Here is a 24,893-nt window from a genome sequence, read left to right on the forward strand (position 1 = left end):
TAAGTAATTTAAGTTCTTATGATTCATCGTTTCTTCAATTTATTTCCAGAGTCTAGGATTTCATCGCAGGATAAAAAGAGAATGCAGTTAAAGATATGTTGGCAAGAAAACATTGCAAAATTCGAAAGTATAAAACGACATCTCCATGAAAAACAGGTGGGTACTTACCGTAAAATGGATTGATTTTGCTCTTAAAGACACGTGAAGGCTGTAAACGGTATTGTTGTGTGTAACTAGACGAACTTCAAACTTCAACATTTATTCAGCGAATAGGCCACAAGGGCACTTTAACACGTCAACATTGAATTTACATACAAGCTAAAATAATAATAATTTTATGTTACTCATTGTTTTTTCCAGCGTGATTTATTGAAATTATACGCTACGTTGCGTTCAAGTCACAAGGAGTTGTTAGAAATGGGCCAAACAATGTGCTTGCCGCCGTCGGAGGATTTATCAATCATGAATGTTGGCAAACTAGCCCCAGGACAGCTGCTGCAACTGTGCGCTGGGCGAGAAACCAACGGTAAAGATATGTCAATGCGGTTAGGTTGTATAATTAGTGGTTACTACGTTTACCCGACTATCCTGTCGCCGGACACTGTCTGCTTAGAGGGACAGAGGATAGATAACAGTAATAACCCCCATTAGCACAGTGTAAAACAGGGGTCACCAAATGGCGAAACGCGGTCCGGATGCGGACCGCCGACCTATATAATTTTAATACATATTTAATAAACTCAAGTAGAAACGGACGGCGATGGTCACATTATTTTAAAAAAATCGGACCCCTGAAGAAACTAATTGGTGACCCCTGGTGTAAAAAGTAAGTGGACCGACTCCTTTGATGTTTGCGTAAATGCCGACACCGCACAAGAACACAGTAGGGTTGTCAGTGTCATAGTGAAATAAAACTCTTCAACTCTTATTAAGGTGGTTCGACTAGGTTACTCAAAGCTTAACTCTCACTAGATGGCGCCACTTTCGCAAAATTTCGGGTTTTATTTTTTTGTGGAATGGTCTTGGTATTTGTATACTTAAAAGTATGTTTAGCGCACTCTTTAAGTAAATATTGAACTATTCAAATAAACATTGAATACTTCATTGTGCAAAAACCGCCCCTTAAAGTCGACGGAGTGTTGCTGTCACGCTTTTTCCTACTATTACTCACACATGCAAACAGTGTTTCCGTGTCCTTGTAGTAGACAATTTCACGCAACGTAAGTATGCTGCAATAGCGTTGCGGTATATTCGTGGAAATACGTGCAAGAGGATTGGGGTTCAAGACTGGTGCGAGTAGGTATAATTTGTTTTTGTTTATTTTTGTCTTTTTTGTGTTATCTTACCTTTAAACGAGGAATTATTATATATTTATTTATATATATATTTCGGTGATATCAGAAACGGCCCTAACGATTTCGATGAAATTTGCTATAAGGGGTTTGATCTCTTTAGCTAGGTCTGATCTGTGAGAAAACGCGCATTTTTGAGTTTTTATGTTTCCTGAGCTTTGGTCGGTCTCCCAGATATTCAATCTCTTCTTCCTCGCGTGGGGTCCGCTTGGCAACTAATCCCAGAATTGGCGTGGGCACTAGTTTTTACGAAAGCGACTGCCCTGACCTTCCAACCCAGAGAGTAAACTAGGCCTTATTAGGATTAGTCCGGTTTCCTCACATTGTTTTCTTTCACCGAAATGCGACTGGTAAATAGGTATCAAATAATATTTCGTACAAAAGTTCCGAAAAATCATTGGTACGAGCCGGGGTTAGAACCCACGACCTCCGGATTGCAAGTCGCACGCTCTTTCCGCTAGGCCACCAGCGCTTCCCCCAGATATTCAGAGTATTATCACAGATTATATAATAGTTGGTATTATCAGGTATTATCAATAAATAGACCGGGAGATAGTGACACATTTTACTGGGTCATTTGTACCAGTATGGCGGTTCGTCAGGGGTTTAAGCATGTAATGAAGGAAAGAAAATGCTATGACCATAGCGCTGGTACCGGCGGCCCAATCGCGTGGGCGTTAGTCGAACGTGTCGGATAAAATACGAGTGTCGAACGATTTGTTCCACAAATATCCTCGTGTTTTCCGATAGTCCATAAAAAAGAAGTAGGCGGTAGCATAATGCCATACTTCTCCGGTGTGACTTACAGCCCGCCATACTGAGGCGAACACGTTAATATAAAAAAAACAATTCAACCATTTGTGCCAAGCTAATTTTTGCACAGGTGATCATCGTCGAGCAGCCATTCATGGACATCACCATGCCATACTTTTCGGATGGTTCCAAATGCCCGCCATACCGCCGCAAGGGAGTTAATTTTTTTTTTATTGCTAAACGATTTGTACCATCTTGAATTTTTTTTTCAACACTTTCTGTGTGATCATAAATAGAAATCTCATAATGCCATACCTGTAGGAGGTGGCAAATGTGCACAATATTTTTTTTTATTGTAAGATTTTATTCGTATTTTTGACGATTTGTACCAGTATGGCACTAATTTTTCCTGAAAGTTTAAGTTTTACCGAATATAAATCCAAAATTTCAAAGACGTAGGTGGCGGCAATCTTTCATAATTTATTTCATAATTTATTTATTGCATCCATGGTTGTTACATTGGTGTTACATAGTAATAGTGAGTTTCACATGGACCCTGGTAGGGCACAGCAATAGTCTTAGAACTAAATTATGCTAGGTATTCGACAGTATTTATATAATAATTAATAATTATAAAATTAGGTCTTTTAACAATGGTTAAGAGATTGTAATTTAAAATTTTATAGTAATGAATGTCTAGGAAATATTATTGATAATTAAAATTAACATTGAAATTGTAGTGTAAGTAGGTATATAATATTAATTTATTTAATAGTCATGTCAAGAATAATTTTATGTCACACAATGTTTAATAATAAGTGGTAAAATGAAATGAGTTAAATAATAAAAATAATAAAGTGAGTAATAATTAAAACTAATAACATTCGTGATCATTTTTATCTTCCAAGAAATCATTCAATTTATAGTAACACTTGTTAACTAATAAGTTCTTCAACAGTTTATTGAATTGTTTATCTGATGTCTGAAGTTTAATGTCGTCGCTGAGTGTATTATATATTTTGATGGCCATCATTTTTGGACTTGTTTTGTGTAGCTGTAGTTCTGAACGTTCGGGTCGCGCCAGGTTATGCTTATATCTACTTTCGTATCGTCGAGGACGGTCGGCAAATTTTGGAAAAAAATGAGGATATTTTCTGACGAACTTACAAATTTCAAATATGTAGATTGATGTTAATGTCAGGATTTTATATTTCATAAAATAGGGTCTACAACTATCTGGTACTGTAATATTAGCTAGTGTTCGTATGCATTTTTTTTGTAATAAGAATATTTCCTCTATATCTGTACTGTTTCCCCAAAGGATTATCCCGTAATTAAACCACGAAAAGGCGTATGCGTAGTAAGCCGCCAGGGCGCATTCGAAGTTCGTTGATCTTTTTAATTCTCTAAGAGCGTATATAAATGTCGAAAGTTTACTGGCTAATTTTTGGATATGTGATTTCCAATTTATGTGCGTGTCGATATTCAAACCAAGGAGGGTGAATGTATCTACACATTCTATTGTTTGCCCGTTAAAGGAGTAATTTATATCTAACGCGTTTTTTTGGTATGGTCTAAATTGCATAATTTTGGTTTTAGAGAAATTTATATCCAAATTATGGTCAGTCAACCAGTCTGTCAGTTTTGTCAGTGTATTAGTTATATCATTTTGTAGATTTTGGTCGTTCTGACAAGACATTAGGATCGAAATATCGTCCGCGAAGAGTACGCATAGGTCATCTAGATTCCTAGGAAGATTGTTTATATATATTAAAAATAATAAACATCCGATACAGGATCCTTGGGGGATGGAATGCTTGACTGATTGAGAGTCCGATTTAATATTGTCGATCATTCCAGTTTGGTGGTCTAGGTATTGTATCTCGACGTATTGTTTACGGTTCTCTAAGTACGAGGTGAACCATTTATGCGCTGTCCCTCTTATACCTATTTCGTGTAGCTTGTCTAGGAGAATTTTGTATTGTACTCTATCGTAGGCTTTCGACATATCTAATAAAATATATCTTGTCTTATAACTATATATTATGTTGAATAATATTGTACGGCTACCACCGCTCGAACGATTTCTCGAATCATAGAGATCTCGGCTCATCTTGCTGTAAACCTCCATTCACCATTAAATTACATCAAATCTACCACTGTGTTGCCAGTAAAATGAAACGTTTTATTAATAGTAAATATATTATCGGCGGAAGAATGCACATAAGTAAATAACTTACTACTAATTAAAAATACAATATTTAAATGCTTATTTTAAATAATCAGTCTTCTAAAAAGCTGTCCCATTAATTAATATTGAATTATAACTATTTTGAGGTAGAAAAGTTCGTATTGAATTGGTAATACTTCAGGTCCTTAGAGAATATAACCAACGGAGTGGTCATTAACAGGCGTTCCCCTCTGTCGAAAAAAGGCGGCCAATGGTCAACGACTTGTCAACCATATCTATGGAATGACGTTTATCTGACATGGCTATGTTGGCGTTACGTATACATTTGATGTGCCCCTCCCCCGCAAAAAACGGCAGACAATTTTGTACCGAAAATTATAGACATGGCGTCTCCGTTGGTTATATCCTCTAAGTTCAGGTCTAAACAATATTTGGTATTCCGTTTTAATACAATAACAACATAATATGCCATACTGTAACAAATGATTTTATGCCATACTGTAACAAATGATTTTATGTCTTGTACTTTGAAAACCCGTCGAAATATCAACTTTTTCAATTATGGTGCCCCTTTTTCCCCCTATTAGAAGTATGGCAAATACAATAATGGTCACATTGCATCATCTAATTTCCAAAAATCCAAATGCCATACTGGTACAAATCGTCAATTTTTTTTTTATTTTTTAAGTCTTGGCTTAAGTCTCACAGTCGTCCGCCCCGTAGTTATAATCCGGAATAATTTTTTTAGGTATAATTGTATCCAATCAAACAGAATATGATGATGCCATGCTGTAAAAAAATATTTTACGTATTGTATAGTCGTATTTTTGAAACGTGTCGATTAAATAAGTTTTTCAAGTATGGCAGCACTTTTTCCCCCTACTATAAGTATGGCAATTATAATAACGGTCACATTTTATCAAATACTCTCCAAAAATTTAAATGCAATACTGGTACAAATCGTTTAGCAAAAACAAAAAAAATTACTTCCTTGTGGCGGTATGGCGGGCATTTGGAATCGTCCGAAGAGTATGGCATGGTGATGTCCATGAATGGCTGCTCGACGATGATCACCTGTGCAAAAATTAGCTTGGCACAAATGGTTGAATTGATTTTTTTTAATTAACGTATTCGCCTCAGTATGGCGGGCTGTAAGTCACACCGGAGAAGTATGGCATTACGCTACCGCCTACTTCTTTTTTATGGACTATCGGAAAATACGAGGATATTTGTGGAACAAATCGTTCGACACTCGTATTTTATCCGACACGTTCGACTAACGCCCACGCGATTGGGCCGCCGGTACCAGCGCTATGGTCATAGCATTTTCTTTCCTTCATTACATGCTTAGACCCCTGACGAACCGCCATACTGGTACAAATGACCCAGTAAAATGTGTCACTATCTCCCGGTCTAAAATTACGTTTTCCAAAAAAATATTCAATACCTGATTTTCACAGATCATGATCTTTTTGGGTTCTTCCAACTCAGAACCACTAGCTTATTCTTGTTGAATCCTGATGTTAATAATATAAAAACGATGTCCCAAATATTTGTATAGAAGTTTTACTTTCCGCTACGTCACGCAGGCTGGGGAACATTTTTGATACTAAAACCTGACGATGACGTGATGGAACCGACATTTTAGGATGTCTTTTTATGCTAGGATGGAGAATACTGACGATTCTTGGTAGAATGAGCCCAAGGAAGTCCAGGTTTGTAAGTGTCAGGTATCAGTTTTTTTTAAAGCGCAAATAGTTAGTTCTACATGTAAAGCAAGCCCTTACTGCCCAGCTTCTAATAAAGTACTAGCTTAATTGTAAAATAAAATTAAAACATAATTTTCTATATTTTGAATTCAAGTACAGTACAGTTTTAGGGTTCCGTACCCAAAGGGTAAAACGAGACCCTATTACTAAGACTCCGCTGTCCGTCCGTCCGTCTGTCCGTCCGTCCGTCTGTCACCAGGCTGTATCTCACGAACCGTGAATAGTCGTGATATTTGAAATTTTCACAGATGATGTATTTCTGTTGCCGTTATAACAACAATAAATACTAAAAACAGAATAAAATAAATATTTAAGTGGGGCTCCCATACAACAAACGTGATTTTTGACCGAAGTTAAGCAACGTCGGGCGGGGTCAGTACTTGGATGGGTGACCGTTTTTATAGATAATGGTACGGAACCCTTCGTGTGCGAGTCCGACTCGCACTTGGCCGGTTTTTTTCATATTTGTTATCCGTAGTAGTCCCTGTACCTGAAAGAAATATACATATTATAATATCATGAATCATGATAGGAAAAAATCTCTGATGTAATAGGCAGAAAGATGATGCAACAATATGGATTCTAATAAAGTTATAATCAAGTTATAATTTACTTACCTGGTAGTAACTAGTAATAATTGTGTTTTTCATTCATAGACAAATTTCCATTATTTTCAACCACAGGAAATGTTATACATTTCTTTTTTATTGCAGTGAGGATGTCCTGATTGTAAAAATCAAAGAGTATGGTAGAGTATAATTTCTAATTATCTTTGTAAAAATTAAACGAATACGCTTAGCCCATACTTAATCAATCGATTTATGAAAATAAGAAAAATTAAATAATACGAAATATAGGTGTAAAAAAAATACAAAAAGTTATGTCCCAGCATAGAATGACTGGGGATCGAACCGGGAACCTTCCGTTTGTAAGCAAAAAAGCGACTGTTTGCAAAACACACCATGATAGTTCTTAGCTAAGCTGACAAACTTCGGGTACTTATTCTCGCTTCGGCCAATTAAGTACCTGTCAAGTATCAGTGTCAACAAAAATTGACCAAACATGACGGCACTGAAAATTCGCGCCGCCGTCGGTCCGGCAACGTTGGAAATGGAATGGCAACGTCGCAATGTATCTGTACACGACATTTGTGACACACACAAACGTAAAATTGATGAAAAGTTAACTATGATTTTTGCATGATTTCTGTATGAAACAAAGTTTTTTTATTAATTTAGCGCAAATGAATACTCGAAAGTAGATAAATGCGAAAAAAATGATGTAGTAATAATGTGTAGTTACTTAACGAAAACTAATTGAATTTTGTATGAAAATCGAACCACCTTAACTTGTTGTATTTCTGTCCGCCATATAATAGTTTACAAAAAACCATAACAAACGTTCGTTCTCCCATTAGCATCTAGGTACGCATTAATTTTAACCGTCTAATCTCACGTTCCTCTCTATCTTTTTTTTTTAATTATCCTCATGACGTTTTTATCATGTTTCGTTCCACGCAAGTAAAAAGAATAGTTCAGAAATTTAACATTGCATCTCATTTTATAAACCGATAATTATTAATTAAAAAAAATCACAACACTCGGTCATCCGACTGCGTGCTATCTCCGGAGCACGCTAATTCACAACACTTAATCCAACTGATACTTAACTTAATAAGAATTACAATATACAATACAATATTGTTTGACTCATAACTATTTTACACATAATGTTTTTATTTTATTGTTCTGAGATTGAATCGACAGCCGCTAGGGTAAACGTGTTCTTGAGTGGAGACCGCGACTTGGCAAACGTAGTGTAGGACGCCCTCCGACCAGGTGGGATGACGATCTGTGAAAGACTGCAGGCAGATGCTGGATGCGGCAAGCTGAGGACAGGGCGCTATGGCGCTCTTTAGGGGAGGGCTATGTCCAGCAGTGGACTACTATAGCCTGATGATGATGATGATGTAATTTGAATTCGACTCCTGTGCAATATCATTTTTAATCAATTCATCGACAATATCCCTCACCTTTTGACGCTCGGGATGCGACAATCGATACGGCCTATACACTACCGGTGTCTTATCATGTAAGTCTATATTCATAATAGCATCTTTAGCACATCCTAGCTCGTTAAGGTTTTGGGCAAAACAAGATCTATATTTTTGGAGGAGCTGATGAAGTCTTTCGCGGGTTTTCTCATCGACCCCTTTTCCTACTCTAATTTCAGATTGGTCAATTGGCTTCATTTCCCTTTCATTGTGTTCAACCTGAACGACCAAAGTCTTAACTTCTGTGATTGGGTTGACTCTCGCTATTAATGTCCCTGCCCTAAAGTTGAGTGGCGCTTTAGTTAGTGAAGTTACAAATACTACCGCTTTACTCTCCTTCACCTCATAATAACCCTGGTGTAGGTGATATTCTTGGTTGGGGCTCATCCTGGTTCCACCGTCCGAGTAAACATTGCCAGTGTAAGTCTCTTTTGTATATACCTCCAATAACCCACCCTTTACTACTGTAGTATCTTTAACGACATAAATACCGAAAGCCCGATTTTGATTTTCGGAAAGTTCAGAAGAGTATGATATAGGAACAATTGTTTATTGTTTTTCAATGCTGTTACACATGGCTTTTCCGTAAAATCACGTCCTATCATCAGTGAGCTTTCCAAATACGTGTCATCCACAACCAAAATATTCAGCTCAATCTCAACTTCGTCAATCCTAACATGAACAGTAGCATTGGCTTTAGGTACCACCGCCGAATGACCAAAACCTCTTAAGGTGGGCAACGATGTGCTTTCACTTTTAATTAATCCTAACGCGACTGCATCTGTATACCGATTAGACTACGCGCACACCCAAAGTTGATGTAAGCACCTAACATTTTTCCATTAACGCAAATAGTCTTATAAAACTTCTCGTTTGCGGAATCATCTACGCTATCACTAAGAGGGTTAGCATAGTTACGAGTGCTAGAACAACCTTCAGGTGTTTTTATATCAAGGGTTGCCCTTGTTTCAACTCGATCCAATATTAAGCTATCAACATCTACTGCTACTTTTAACACCTTTTTGTCAGTATGCCGACTTCTGGAGCTACTGATATCACGTGTTTGAGCTTGTAACGGTCTCCTAGTGCATTTCTCATCATTATGCCCTACTCTATGACATTTGCCACACTTAACGATTGGTTTGGGAAAATTAATATAAATATGGCCCCGATCATGACAATTAAAACAGGTGGAGTCTACTCCCCTGCTGCCAACAGTACTTTTATCAGCAGGGTTATTGCGAAAGTCACGTCTCTTTAATGAGTTTGAAGCTAACGGGCCCCGTGATGCGTCTTTAGATTGCGTGGGCTGCTGAGATGCTAGATAGTTTAACATAGATAAGTCCTCTGGTTCCTCGCATTTGAGGGCTTGGGCCCCGTTCCTAACTAAGCTATCATTGATTCCGTATATAATACAATCAACTGCCTTCCGACCGACAATCTCGCACCGACTCAATAACGATAGTTTCTCATAAGAATAATCTCTGAGAGTTTCGTCTGTGCGAGATCTTCGGTTTAACATCTCATCCAACAGTTTACCATAATTCACGTCATTCGGGAAAGCTTTCATCAATTTACTCTGCCAGACCTCCCTCGAGTAGCTGAGGGATGGCAGGGACTCGTACCAACTTTTAGCTAAACCACGTAACTTCTGAAGCGTATAGTGTATTATCTGTTTTTCATCCCAAGAGTAAATCTCAGCGCACTCGTTCACCTTCTTTATCCATCGTTCGACGTCTTGAGCTCTGTTGTTAGGGTCGAATTCCGGGACAACATTATTATTGGAGTGGTTCTTACTTGGTACGCCTTGAAGCGCAGTTACTATCTTTAATAGTTCGTCTGCAGTTAATCCTGTTCGGCTCCTCTTACCAGAAGTTTCACTAGCGTCTTCTGGCGTCATGGACCTCCTTCTCCTGTGCCTACGCTTCGGACGCTTCGGCGTGTAACTCCTTTCATCATCTGAAATATTCAAATGCATTTTACGCTCTTTCCTCAAACCACGCCCTAATCTAATTCAAAGTAACTCATCCCGCCACTATTTACTGACTTGACTGACACTGACAATTTTTTAAGACTCTTTATACTGTACTCTTCATAATAGTCTCTTCAGACCCTATAGACGCCTTAGACTCTTTAGACCCTTTTAACTCTTTAGACTATTAGACTCGTTAGACTCTGTAGACTGGCAGCACACCTACATGGCCACACTCGTTTACAGCACACCTACATGGCCACTTTCGTATACAGCACACCTACATGGCCACACTCGTATACAGCACACCTACATGGCCGCACTCAAAACAGCACACCTACATGGCTGTTGAATCTCTCTCTAGCTGCACACCTACATGGCCGCACTCATAAACAGCACACCTACATGGCCGCACTCATAAACAGCACACCTACATGGCCGCACTCATAAACAGCACACCTACATGCTACATGGCTGATGACTCTCTCTCTATAATTTCTTTATCCGACATGGCGAGCAGCGCTGCGCAAGCTCACGCACACTTCTGACTTGAAATAAAACTCTTCAACTCTTATTAACTTGTTGTATTTCTGTCCACCATAAAATAGTTTACAAAAAACCATAACAAACGTTCGTTCTCCCATTAGCATCTACGCATTAATTTTAACCGTCTAATCTCACGTTCCTCTCTATCTTTTTTTTTAAATTATCCTCATGACGTTTTTAATGTTTTTATCATGTTTCGTTCCACGCAAGTAAACAGAATAATTCAGAAATTTAACATTGGATCTCATTTTATAAACCTCGGAGTAATTAACAATGGAGCCGCCATTAACAGGCGTTCCCCTCTGTCGAAAATAGGCGGCCAATGGTCAACCACATGTCAACCATATGTATGGACTGACGTTTATCTGACATGACGTACCTATACATTTGATGTGCCCCTCCCCCGCAAAAAACGGCAGACTATTTTGTACCGAAAATTTTAGATATGGCGTCTCCGTTGGTTATATCCTCTAAGTTATAAACCGATAATTATCGAACGAGCGAGCGAAGCGAAGCGAAGTTCTTACATTTTAGTCATTAAATTATGACCAGGCCCGATCAAGGGGTTATTGAGTTAGAAGAGCTTAGAAGGCCAAAAAGCTGTTTGTGAGAGGTCTTGCTATTCTGGTCATTTTATTTGCAAGAAACATGGTCGAGTTTAGTATCAAATGAAAGCGCTCGGATTACACTTTTATAATATCGTTTTTAAATTTACCATGTTGAAATAATTAGCAAGATAAAAATAAAATAAAATAAACATAATATAAGTATTTGACATTTGACAGGAAATATTTCTGCTTAGCACAGATACTTACAGTTTATTTTAATCTTTAAGGTGGTGACTTAAATCCAGGGGAGGGACAGCCGTATACAAAGCCCTTTATTCGAAAAAATAGCGCCATCTATATTACTTAACGCTGAACTTATTTTTTTTAATATGATTTCACTTTATTTCGTCAGAATGTCTTAAAAGTCTTGTATCCAGAGCATGAAACAAACAAAAAAACATCTGATAGAATAGACTATTTATGGCCATCGCTGCCATGGAGGCGATTGTCACAAAAAAAAACAACTTTGCCAAATAAACTCAAAATATTATACTTAACACCGTATTTATTGCCTGTACTACGACATAATTCAGATAAATAAATTTCGGTTTTACAATGTTAAAAGAAACAAAGTTTTCATACGCCTTCACAGTTGCTGAGAACTTTATTATGAGAAAATTCAGAAAAAATCATGGCGGTTAGACTCATAACCTGCTGCGTGTAAATGTGTTTCGTGGTCTAATTGTGTATACAGCCGTGTATGATAGGTACTTTATTTACATCAACAGTCAAGTTAAAACTACCTAACCTGTTTTCGTGTATTAATAAATAGCCTTTCTTTAAAGTCGTAGTTTTTTACGTTCGCAACATACTTAGACGCTATTTATGCCCCTTCTCCCCTGATATTGACGTTGATGTTTCTGGTTAAGTGATATGTATTGACGCTGTACCTGCATGCTTCAGTAATAAACCAGTCATTGGTCCGAACGGTTGTTTTACTAAATACCTCACTGGCGACGAGGATGGGATTACAGAATTACAGATGGCGCTTCAAAATTGATGCAAAAAAGGTCCACGAGAGGGCTCTCTTTCTCCTATATATAGATGGTAAAGCAAATCTTGTCAGTAGAAAAAGGCGCGAAATTCAAATTTTCTGTGAAACGATATCCCTTCGCGCCTACATTTTTCAAATTTGCCGCCTTTTTCTACTGACAAGATCTGCTTGACCAACTATATTATAAATACTACTCTTTGCTTAAATCTATCAGTTAAGGGCTCCACAGACCTTGCAATAAATCCACGCGATATTTGATTCATTCCCGCATATAGTGCGACATAAAATAGTAGAAATAAAATAAAATGGAACTCAAAAATGTCCATACTAAATTGTTGCCATGTGTAAGCATTTCACGTCAAAAATGTGTCATTCAGTTACGTAGAAAGTGGCGCCCTCATTTATTTTCTATTATTTTATGTCGCACTATACGAGTAACTAAATATGTGCAACAAAATCAATCGCAATATTATATATAATTTTTTCTCAAAAATGGACGGCAAAGTCGACTTTGCCGTTTCAAAAATTGGTCGCGAAGCGCGTAGTTTATGGTCAGTCAAAAATTAAAAAGTTAAAAACATTGCAGTCTCGATTTTGGGACTGCAATGTTGCATACAAATTCCATTATTTGTCGTGTTCCAAACTTTTTAAAAGTTGAAATGGCCATATCAAATGAAGGCACAGGCCCATTAAACAGCCAAACAGATGATTAGTACTTATAATTATAATGTTGGTACGGCGACTATTTAGCTGTCTCAAATAGGTTGGCGTATTTTCGGCAGAAAAATACACTTCTATTTTTTAATTAAAAAAATAAAAAGGCGGCTAAGCTAATTGTTTCTACTTTTTTCTGTGAAAATATGTACGTAAGAACGTTGCTTCTGTAAAATATTTCTATTATATTTATATTTCTTGCACCATTTTTGAGAAAAGCACTATATATGACTCGGCTGGAAGGCTACTTGCTGGCTTCGGATTCAATTAAACGGACTCCCAAGGTCGTCCGTTTAATACGAATCCTCAGCCTGCAAGTACCCATATAACCATTCCAGTCGCAGAATCACAAAGTGGTAACTAAATGTCAGATGTGTCGTAACAGAGTCCACACAATGTGTCTAGAATTGTTTCGAAACAAAGTGTCGTCGCCGTGTCTACACTTTTCCGTAACAAGGTGTCGACACATTTGTGTGCACTTTGCGTGCGGTTTGCGACTAAATCTGACAGCACATTTGTGACAGCAAATGTCAATATAAAATACCTCTTGAAAACCAAGGTTTGTCAAACTACTATTAGTGTCTCGTGTGCTCGTAATTCTAGTAAGTCATCATGGGCAATGCAAATGATAATAATCGACCGAAACCATATAAACACCCAACACCCGTCAACCTTTTACAGAAAAGTTTTTAAAGAAATTCAATAAGCTACTTAGGTCAGGCAACGAATGCTCTAAAGCCCCCTCCAGACTATGCGCGTGAATCGCGGGCGAAGCCGCGAACGCGAGTGTGGAGTCGATTTCGCTGTCTGCGAAAATCGACTACACACTTGCGTTCGCGGCTTCGCCCGCGATTCACGCGCATAGTCTGGAGGGGGCTTAAAAGTTGTAGAGGGAAATGCTCGGAACACAATTTTTGACTCCGTAACTCGGTTTGACAAGTTAGGAGGTGAACATATCAAAAGTCCCCGGCCGTAGCCCTTGAGCGGGGGGGAGAGAGGGGGCTTTGAAGGTCCCATTTTCCCGTTTTTCGATTATATCTCGGAAACTATGCATCTCAGCGACATGGCCACTTATACAAAATGAAAGTTAATTTAATTTGTTACAAGTTTATTCCGTCAATTTTTTCGATATGTTGAATAGTTTTTGAGATATCCGCTCTTGAAAGTTTATTTAGGGCTCTCAATTTTATCTTAATATATCTATATCAGTGAAGGTGCTAGGCCGTGTTTGGTATCGTTTTCGTATAAATCTGGGGTGCTGAATCCATTTAAGATATCACATTGACACCATTCCACAAAATAAAAATAAATCTTTTTAGGGTTCCGTACCTCAAAAGGAAAAAACGGAACCCTTATAGGATCACTCGTGCGTCTGTATGTATGTCCGTCTGAATACACAAAATAGTTCTTTACCTATAGATGACAGGAAAACCTATTAGAAATGTGCAGTCAAGCGCGAGTCGGACTTAATGTACGGAACCCTTAATACGCGAGTCCGACTCGCACTTGGCCGGTTTTTTGAAACTCTTCTTGACGCTTAACCGCTGAACCGATTTCGTTGAAATTTGGTATAGAAATAGTTTGCGTCCCGGAACAGGACATAGGATAGATCTTATAACCAAAATCATCTTTTGAAGGTGTGAAAAGTGGCGTGGAAATTTGTACGGGAAATCAATAACCGCTGAACCGATTTATATGAAATTTGGGATGGTCTACATCTTTGATTTAGTTAAAAATGATGAAAAAACATGACTTCAAACCTAAACTTAAACAGTATTAACTTCAAGAAGTCACTTCTGAATTCCCCCCTACACCTCATTTCACACCTTTAAAGGATGATTTTTGAGATAACTTATTATATCCTGTCTCGGGACTCAAAATATATGTGTACCAAATTTAAATTAAAACTGTTCAGCAGTTTAAGCGTGAAGAGGAGTTTAAAAGAAAGCATTTTAATAAGTTTATATGTTTTTACTTCGGAATGGTGTCAATGTGATACCTTAACTAAATTTGGTACTGCGAATTTATACGAAAACGATACCAAACATGGCCTCGTAGCTTTACTGTTGTAGAAGTCAAAATAAAATTGAGAGCCCTAAATTCTTATTACTTGGCCAAACTTGTGTAGAAGGAAAAGGTAAAATAAAAGTCTTCGGCAGGAATATAAGACACAAATATATTTTTTTTTGCGTTACTATTTCATTCATCAAATATAAACATACCTTGATTATACTATTCTAGTGAGATCCTCATAGATAAACAAAAACATTTACTTAAAAAATTACAAGGTCGAAATGTCACGGAACTTGTGAGAGTAATATGTGAAAAATAAAAACTTTTATGACAAAAAAAATCTGGACACAAATTTAAGAATCACCCAATTGCGTCGAGGAATCATCTGTATTTTTGCTTGTTTCATTACCTCCTCGCTTCTTTTTTGTCCTTTGTATTCTGTAGCAATTTGTTAGATCTGAAAATAAAGATAACTTGCGTCGTCACGGATGTCGATTTATAGGTTTTAGGGAGTGCAGAATTCGAAAACGATGATCATTTTATTATCCAAGATGGCGGCTACGTATTTTGTCATAAAAGTGGAATCCAAAATAGTTATCATTTTCGAAATCTGCGCCCCCTAAAACCTATAAAACGATATCCATGACGACTTTTATGACATAGTGCATTGCCGCCATTTTGAAATTGAAAATGTTATCATTTTCGAAATCTGCGCCCCCTAAAACCTATAAAACGACATCCATGACGACTTTTATGACATAGTGCATGGCCGCCATCTTGGAATCCAAAATAGTCATCATTTTCGAAATCTGCGCCCCCTAAAACCTATAAAACGATATCCATGACGACTTTTATGACATAGTGCATTGCCGCCATTTTTAAATTGAAAATGTTATCATTTTCGAAATCTGCGCCCCCCAAAACCTATAAAACGACACCCATGACGACTTTTATGACATAGTGCATGGCCGCCATTTTGGATTCCAAAATGGTCATCATTTTCGAAAGCGGGGCCCCCTAAAACCTATAAAACGACATACATGACGACTTTTATGACATAGTGCATGGCCGCCATCTTGGAATCCAAAACGGTCATCATTTTCGAAATCTGCGCCCCCTAAAACCTATAAAACGACACCCATGACGACTTTTATGACATAGTGCATGGCCGCCATTTTGGAATCCAAAATGGTTATCATTTTCTAAATCTGCGCCCCCCAAAACGTATAAAACGACACCCATGACGACTTTTATGACATAGTGCATGGCCGCCATTTTGGATTTCAAAATGGTCATCATTTTCTAAATCGGGGCCCCCTAAAACCTATAAAACGACATCCATGACGACTTTTATGACATAGTGCATGGCCGCCATCTTGGAATCCAAAATGGTCATCATTTTCGAAATCTGCGCCCCCTAAAACCTATAAAACGACACCCATGACGACTTTTATGGCATAGTGCATGGCCGCCATTTTGGATTCCAAAATGGTCATCATTTTCAAAATTGGGGCTCCCTAAAACGTATAAAACGACATCCATGACGACTTTTATGACACAGTGCATGGCCGCCATTTCGGATTCCAAAATGGTCATTATTTTCGAAATCGGCACTCCCTAAAACCTATATATCGACACCCATCTCGACTTTTATGACAAAGTGTTTTGCTACCATCTGCATGCAAGACATTTCTATTATTTTTACGTACAAAAATGGCCCCCTGTCAAAGAATATAATACTCACTAGGAGAAGAACGGTAACTCCATACAAAAAAATGTCCCCAACCGTTTATACGTTTATACTAGTGGCGCCGTCTTTGTGTACCAATGGAACTAAAGTTAACAACCGGTTTAGCCTGGCGGGTATTGGTAGGTAGTAATTCTGTTGATAAACATATTTGTTATCTTCATATCACGAAATATATGCAAGATGCAAATATTACCCCTTGTTTGTGGTATTATCAATTGATTTAAATAAAAGGCATGTTTATGTTTATAACATTATATATATTATTTATTAAAAAATGTTTTACATATAAAAATATACACTGAAAACTGGCAACTTAATAAAAAAATAGACATTAATAAAGCGCATTCACAAAGTTTTCAGTACCTTTTATACAAATAACATTAGGCATGCCTACCTATTACACTTTACACACAGATACACTACACTTTACATACGGCATTTTACACAGATTTCCAACTTGTATTCATACATTTCTTCACGGTTAATTAATACGCTTTCCAGATGCGTTATGACTCGGTTCCTTCTGAACCCACTAAAGTTGTAAATTTCACTCTGGCTGCTTCAACAGCCGTTGCTCCGCATTTAGCACATTTTCTATGTGCATTGCTGTAATCCATGTAGGTACAGACTTACAGTCTTAAGTGGTACGTAGCGGTACACGTTGTATGTATTATTTAAAGAGTTAATAAATAAAATTTTCGTTATGAACTTTAACCACAGCAGTTGGACAGAGTCATTGACAAATATATTTTTTATTATGGTGGGTAGACGTACCTACCCTCCATATATTTTATGAACATTGATAAAGACAGTTGGAAGCAAATATTCATTATAAAACTTAATCGCATGTAATTACGTTTTAAGCGTTTTAAGTCCCGTTTTATGATTAATATTGTATAAAATTTGATAATTTAAATCAGAGTTAGGAGCAATGTTGCTGTAGAAAAATGTTTTTATTTTTATTACTCGCAACTTTTTCCCGGAGGCCAACGCACACATAGAAGATTAAGGAGCACACATGCGCAATTATTTGGGGACATAACTTTCTTAGGAAGTGAACAGGCCTTGCCCCCTGTCAACTTTCAATCGAGATTTAATCGATAATTTATTCGATTAATATTCAGATTAATTCAATTTCAATCTATGTTAGGTCGACTAAACTAATCGCGATTAAAATTTGAGAATTAACTTTTTTTATTCCATTAATTAGTCGAATAAACAGTTAATCGATTAATGCCCATCTCTGACCACGGAATTTTTACACTTTGAGAATATCTGAAAACAAATCAACACAAGGAGCCATTTTGCAAATCCAGTAACATACCAGTAACTTTGTTATTACTTTTGACAGCGCGTGTCATGTGTCAACACAGAGTCGACACAAAGTCGAAACATTGCAACTACTTTGTGACTGCAATATTTCTCAGCCTTAAACCATATTTATACATCATAATTAACAAGTTTCGTAGTATGTAAAGCGTTATTTCTGTTATTTAAGTATAGTATACGCATCGAAGTACTAAAAATGCTTCAAATAATATAGTTATGAACACAGGCACTGAGAAGTAAACAATTTCATTTCCGGCTAAACTAAAACAATGTGGTGGCGCGTTGATTATATTACACTTAGTTTATCAAATCACTCGAGCTGTTTAATTCCCCATAATAATTTAAGTCCTATTGTAATATAAATGCAAACAATATATAATTACGTCTTGTAATCCGTTTTAGAGATGGCGTATTAATGTCACTTATTTTTATTTAAGTATTTTTCCATCTGACAGTTTCCATTTGACAGGAACAAAATGAACGAATGAACGAATGATTTTGGCATAAAGTAGTCGCAAACCCGAAACAATGTGTGCACACGGCGACCACACTTTATGTCACTTTGTGTCATGTGTCGACCCTTCCCCATTTCTGGTAACTGTGTCGACACGGCGACGACTCTGCGACTGGAATTGTGACCGAAACAGACGGTGTCGACACAAGATGTGTCAACACCGCGTCGTAACGGCGACTGGAAATGGTTGTATGGGTAGCTACTTCCGAGCCTCGACAATAATGTACTATTGGTTAACCGCGAGTTCTCAGTTCGGGACGAACTACTAGTTAATTAAAAAAAAAACACACAACAATAGATAGAGATGGGTCGCGGGTATTTACCCAATTTACCCACCCAGGTAAATACCCGGTAAATACCCATCTACCCGGTATTTACCCGTATCTACCCAAATGGACGGGTAGATTCATTTCTTGTTGCACATGTCAATTTGTATTAAAGTGGAGATATAAACCGAGTTAATGGTTGTAATTATCGTGTGTCATTTAAAATGAAATGGTTTAGTGAAACCTACAGTTGTAACTAAGGAATTTTTAGTGCAATTTTGATAAATATAAAAAAAGGCCGTCATAAAAGTATTTTTTTTTAGATTTGAGTAAATTATCGTACTTATACGTTGATAATACACATTCCAACTTCGGTCGGCGGGGGGTGTGGTTGGGGGGAGGGGGATAAAAGTGAACTTTTTCATATTTCTTGTAATCTGTCATTAATATCGAAAAGTGTTGTATGTACAAACTAAAGTAGACATAATTTTCTACAAAAAAGGTTATATACATTTTGGTCCTAAAACTAACTGTATTTGACTTATGAGCTTCCCAAGTTGTGATACTGCACATTTTTTTTTATTATCATTTATAAGTAGTCTTTATTTTCCACTTTCTAATGTATATTAAAAGCGTTTTAAAACATTTCCAGAAGCCAGGGAATGATTTTACACGATTTTCATAATTGTACTGATATGTTAAAATCGAACTTCACCTCATAGCAACCTTTTCGTAATTAGTTTGAACATACATTTTATGTAACATTATAAAAAAATACTTAAATTAATCTTATTTATACTCACATACCATTAAACACATCAAATTTAGAAGAAAAACGAAAATACCCGCGTATTTACCCGCGGGTAGGTAAATATCGGGTATTTACCGGGTAAATACCCGCTGTCGGGTATTTACCCGGGTAGTTACCCATCTCTACAATAGACTTTAAGGCCGCGTAACATCTTAATAAGACCCGTTTTAATACGACACGCTAGCCCTGTAAAGGTGGCCACTGACGAGCCTTCCAACAGTCCAAATAGCGTGGCTGCAATCCAAAATCGGTCCGTGAATGTCAAAAACGTACAATGTTTAATATTAGGATGCCGTCCATTTGGATGAATCCATTGTAACGGCATCCATTTGGAAGGCTCGTCAGTGGCCTGCTTAAGTAGTACCGAGCTACTCTAACAATGGCGATGTATGATGCAGCTCGGGTGCGCGCGACTCACCCCTCGTCCCTCGCACCTCGCACCTCGCACCGCACACGATTGCTCCGGCTTCGTCGTATTGTTTTATAGACGTGCCATGAGTACCAAATCGGATTGAAAGTCGGACGACATATCCACTCGGCCACCACCGCTCCTACCTACCTAAATACCTAAATACTTTTATATAATATCAAAGGAATATGGTGAATGCTACGAGATATTTCATGGTTTTTAGTTATACCGGTAACGGTCGCTGGATAAAACCAACATTAGAACTCGAAATTTCTGTTATATATTAGGCCCTAATTATATAATTTTGTTTGATTTCAGAAACACAGATATCTCATACTCCTTTTGATATACATTTATTACGTGAAATACAAAACAAAATTGTTACTTCGTGCGAAGAAACATTAAATAGTAGAAATAATATTATTGATTGGTTTGAGGACGTCATGGCTAAGAAAGTAAGGTCTCCCATATAACTCAATATTTACTTGGTTTTAATCAAAAGATACCTAATTCGTCATAAGAATGCAATACGCCAGCTAAAGCTAACTTTGCACATACTTTGCAAGGACCAACAATAGTTATTTTCACCACACCTGGCCCCAATTTCACATCGGTGACAGGTGCGACAGTTGTAAAAAATCGTCAAAAATAGATGACGTAATTTATGGACAGCCCCTTACCATCGGGCGGGCCGTATTCCTGTTTGCCACCATCATTGTATTATTAAAAAAAAACTTTATTATATCGGAAAAAACAGATATTTCTCTTGCGAAGTTTCTGACAAGAAGTACGGCCCGCGGGCCGGGCGCCGGCCGTATGAAATAATTAGAATATGGGCTATATGGCATTGGCCCACGATTATCACAAATCAAAATAAATTTTGGCTACAATTCTGGCCCTCCACTTATATTTCCTAAACTTTCTGGCCCCCCATGAAGAAAGTTTGCCCACCACTGAAATAGACAAATAGTAAAAATATGTGACGTTCCACGGCAAAAGGTACCTTATGGCGGCTGGCGCCGCGATTCGGGAAATGAATTAGAGATTCACTAGATATGAAATAGTAAAGTTAAACTTTAATACTATATCGTGTCGTATATATATTATCTTTACTATATCGTATCTAGTTAATCTCTAATCCATTTCCCGAATCGCGCCGCTAATTACATACAGCTCTTTGCGGAACATCATGTCCATACGCCATAGCAAAGAGGATTTGAAGTAGAGAGTTACTGTCAGGGTAAATTATGTAGCTACAGTTAATTTACTGCCATCTTTCGACAGAAGATTAACACTGTTTGAACGCCATTTGACTTTGATCCTTATTCTCTAACTGATATGTGTTAACTTTTTAAATATTAATATTCAATTTCACGCCATCTACTCGAGCATAGGCTGAAGGTTGTGGCGCCATCGCTCGAAAACATGGAACCATACCTTTGGCCTATAGTCGAGTAGATGGCGTGAATATCAATTAATAAGTTAACACATATCAGTGAAAGAATAAGGATCAAAGTCAAATGGCGTTCTAACAGTTTTATGTTCTGTCGAAAGATGGCAGTAAATTTACAGTGGCTACAAAATTTACTTTGACAATCCGTCTCTATAGACTTTATTCTCTTTGGCCATAGTAATAAAAATAAAACATGTTATGTTAAATAATGTAGCATAGGTACTTTAATCCTTGGGTTTTATTTCAGACGATTACGAGAAATGATCTCGTTAAAAAAATCAAAGAATTTAAAACTGAGAATGAAGTATTTAAAAGGTCACTGGATAAGAATAAAGTGGATTACTTACGTTTTTTAAACAATTCGCAGATTTTTTTAAAGTATGTATTATTATTATAGTTATGAGTTTTAACCTTGCCTAAATCGAACATTATTTATAAATTAATAAAAAACAAATCAAATGTATTTGCCATTATTTCCAGACACGATGCGAATAGCGCATTAGCCAATGAACTGTGTTTTCAAAGTTTATCATTGAAATTAACAGAAGTAAATGCATTAAACGATGAACTACGAAAAAAACTTAAAGAGGCGGAGGATAAAGCAACATTTGCTGAAAACAAGTCAAGGGTAATAATAGCATTCAATTTGAACAGGCAAATAATACACGAGGCGGCAGATTTTGCTACCATTTGATACTTATCTAACCGAAGATTGTTTTCACTAAAATATTAATCATTAACGGATATTATTTACTTATAACAGGAAAGTGAAAAGCAATTAAGGGACGCGAAACATAAAAAGAGAGATCACATGTCGAGAGCTGCTGACTTACAGTTAAAATTCAAAGAAGAGGAAATGGCACACCTCAACGTAGCCTTGGAGCAAGCTCATTCTAAAAGCCGGATATTGGAAAAAACGGTTTGCCAATTGCGCGAAGAGGTAAATACTTAGACTCCGCAATCTTTCTACCACAACCCACGTAACAAACTAGGAGTGGCATTGCTCCTATCACATCCGGTTCGCAGTAAAATGAATCGGAGGGTACAATAGTTGGCACCTTCATTTATAATGGCTGCAATGGTGACTTTAATACAATAATAAGTAGGTGTTATTTTTTACCCACTTGTTTTTTACCTCATACATTTATTTCAGAACCAAGAAATGCAGTCAAATTATGATAATGTACTGAAAAAACTGAACGAATCTATTGATATAAATACGAAACTGTTTGATGAAATTACTGCTGATCGAAGCAAACTATTAGTCGAGTAAGCTTTTTATTTGTTTCGTAAAAAGTAGGTGCCTAATTGTAATAGTTTTTTTCATGGTATTATTTTACAATGCGGGTCAAATTATTACAGAAAACAAGATCTAGAAAATCAACTCCTAGAACTTAGTAAAAATTTTGAAGAAACTTTACACACTACGAAACACGAGTCAAATTTATGTATTGCGAAGTTAGTGGAAACAGAGAAGAAATACAAAGAAGTATTAGATGAGAAAAATATACTGGCTGACAAAATAATGGAAACAGAGAAGCAATACAAAGATGTATTAGATGGGAAAAATATACTGGCTGACAAAATAGAATCTATGTGTGCACAACTTCTCGAGTCAGAATTACGATTTAAGAACGTCTCGAAGAAATTAATAGAAATGGAATCAAATTCAAGTACATACCTAATTAGAACCGTTTTGATAAATATTGTTCCTTACTTGCTTTCAAAATCATTCAGACAAATGTCATAGAACAAATAGGACGGCAGTTTTAAATGATTGCAATAAGTAGGAGTTTCTCTTATACTTATTCGTCAGATATAATTTTTGTATTGCAGGAGACGTTGCTGAATGCCGCAAGAAAATAGATGTGTTGAATTTTCACCTTGAAAATACTAAAGAAGAACTGCTGGAATATAAAACTAAAGTAACCCAACAAACAGTACTTATGCAAGAATTACGGGTAAAATATACATATTTTTATAAATATTGTACATGGACAATCTTACTTAAATACTCCCTCTTGTGAGTTCGAGACAATATAAAATAGGTACCTTACCTACACAGACATCTAATTTCAGGGGAAAAAGGGCCAGCAGCAGGTTGCAAGGGATGTTATGTTATATTGACTTTTGTGCAACGTGGGGGGTAAGTGGAATATTGTACGAGTAACAGTATTCGTACCCCCGGAGTTGCACAAAATGTTTTTCATCACACTTGCGAAGAGAAAACTAAATTTTAAGCGTAATCAATAATCATTCTAAAATACGGTGACATTTCAAACATTCGTCCGCCATATAATGGAATGTTTTGGCAGTGTAGGCATCGAAGGCACAGACCCATCGACATTCATCCACAATTGAATATTGTGTAAAAATATTTTAAACGGCTAATAAATTAATCAAATTAAATATTTTAAGCATAAGTAAACAAAATTAATCAAATTAAATATTTTAAGCATAGCAAAAATATTAAATAATAACCGTCAGTATTTTAAAAGTAAAACGCCTTTATACCTTGACTTTAAACAAAGTATCTTACTTATAACCTACATGGTTCGCAGGAATTAGTGACATAAAAAAAACGATCTCCCTAGGGAGTTATAGCTTTTTTTTTCACGATCCATAACTCCCGTGGGAACAATATAGGCCTTTGTCCTTCAGTGCACCTGCATGAAATAAGGTATTTTTCGAGCAAGTGTGATGAAAACACATTTTACAGTACGTATGGTGCTACTTTACTGTACTGTAAAACATACGTGCGAATAGGTAATTCTCAACTCGTGTCGATTTAAAACTCCCTTCGGTCCAATTTCGGTCGTGTTTTAATATACCGCCACTCCTTCCTATTTTTCGCACTTTTATCGTAATATACTAGTTATTAATCAAACAACGGCAAAAGCCATGAAAAATGTACACGGAAACTACTTATTTTATTTTGGCAGTAAGTACTTAATTTATTTACAGTTGTATTTCGTCACCCTGAATACCCTCCTATAAATTTCTGACATTACTCAAAAAGTTTGTACTTTTCGATCACATCTTAGATTTTAATAAAAACTGGTATGCTGGTAGAGTATACGAAGCTGAACAACTTCCACCACATTTCCCAAAATGTCCCAGAAAGTTTCTAAGAAACATTCCTTTTTTGTTACCAAATGTGTAAGGAAATCTGGTAACAAAACAGGAAAGTTTTATAATAACTTTCTGGGCCATATTGGGAAATATGGTGGAAGTTGTTCAGCTTCATGTACTTTACCAGCATACCAATTTTTATAGAAATCTAAGATGTGATCGAAATGTACAAACTTTTTGAGAATTGCTCTTATATTGGTTAACATTAGAGGTATAAGCTGTAAATGCAGATTCACCCCCTAAAGGTAGACCCCGTGGTCGAAA

The 24,893-nt window shown here is 36.8% G+C and overlaps 1 protein-coding gene across 1 annotated transcript in view; it reads left to right on the plus strand.

Moving 5' to 3' along the window:
* The window catches only part of LOC134806675 (coiled-coil domain-containing protein 18-like), a 57,913-nt gene that overhangs the window by 30,895 nt on the left and 2,125 nt on the right, over positions 1-24,893 (plus strand). The window contains exons 5-13 of the mRNA XM_063780002.1: positions 50-156; positions 361-526; positions 20,363-20,499; positions 21,745-21,875; positions 21,972-22,125; positions 22,261-22,437; positions 22,651-22,766; positions 22,860-23,170; positions 23,334-23,458. Of these exons, the coding sequence (XP_063636072.1) occupies positions 50-156; positions 361-526; positions 20,363-20,499; positions 21,745-21,875; positions 21,972-22,125; positions 22,261-22,437; positions 22,651-22,766; positions 22,860-23,170; positions 23,334-23,458 (1,424 nt within the window). The remainder of the gene's footprint in view (positions 1-49; positions 157-360; positions 527-20,362; positions 20,500-21,744; positions 21,876-21,971; positions 22,126-22,260; positions 22,438-22,650; positions 22,767-22,859; positions 23,171-23,333; positions 23,459-24,893) is intronic.

Source organism: Cydia splendana, chromosome 3 (assembly GCF_910591565.1).
Source record: "Cydia splendana chromosome 3, ilCydSple1.2, whole genome shotgun sequence".
NCBI classification, from domain to species: Eukaryota; Metazoa; Arthropoda; class Insecta; order Lepidoptera; family Tortricidae; genus Cydia; species Cydia splendana.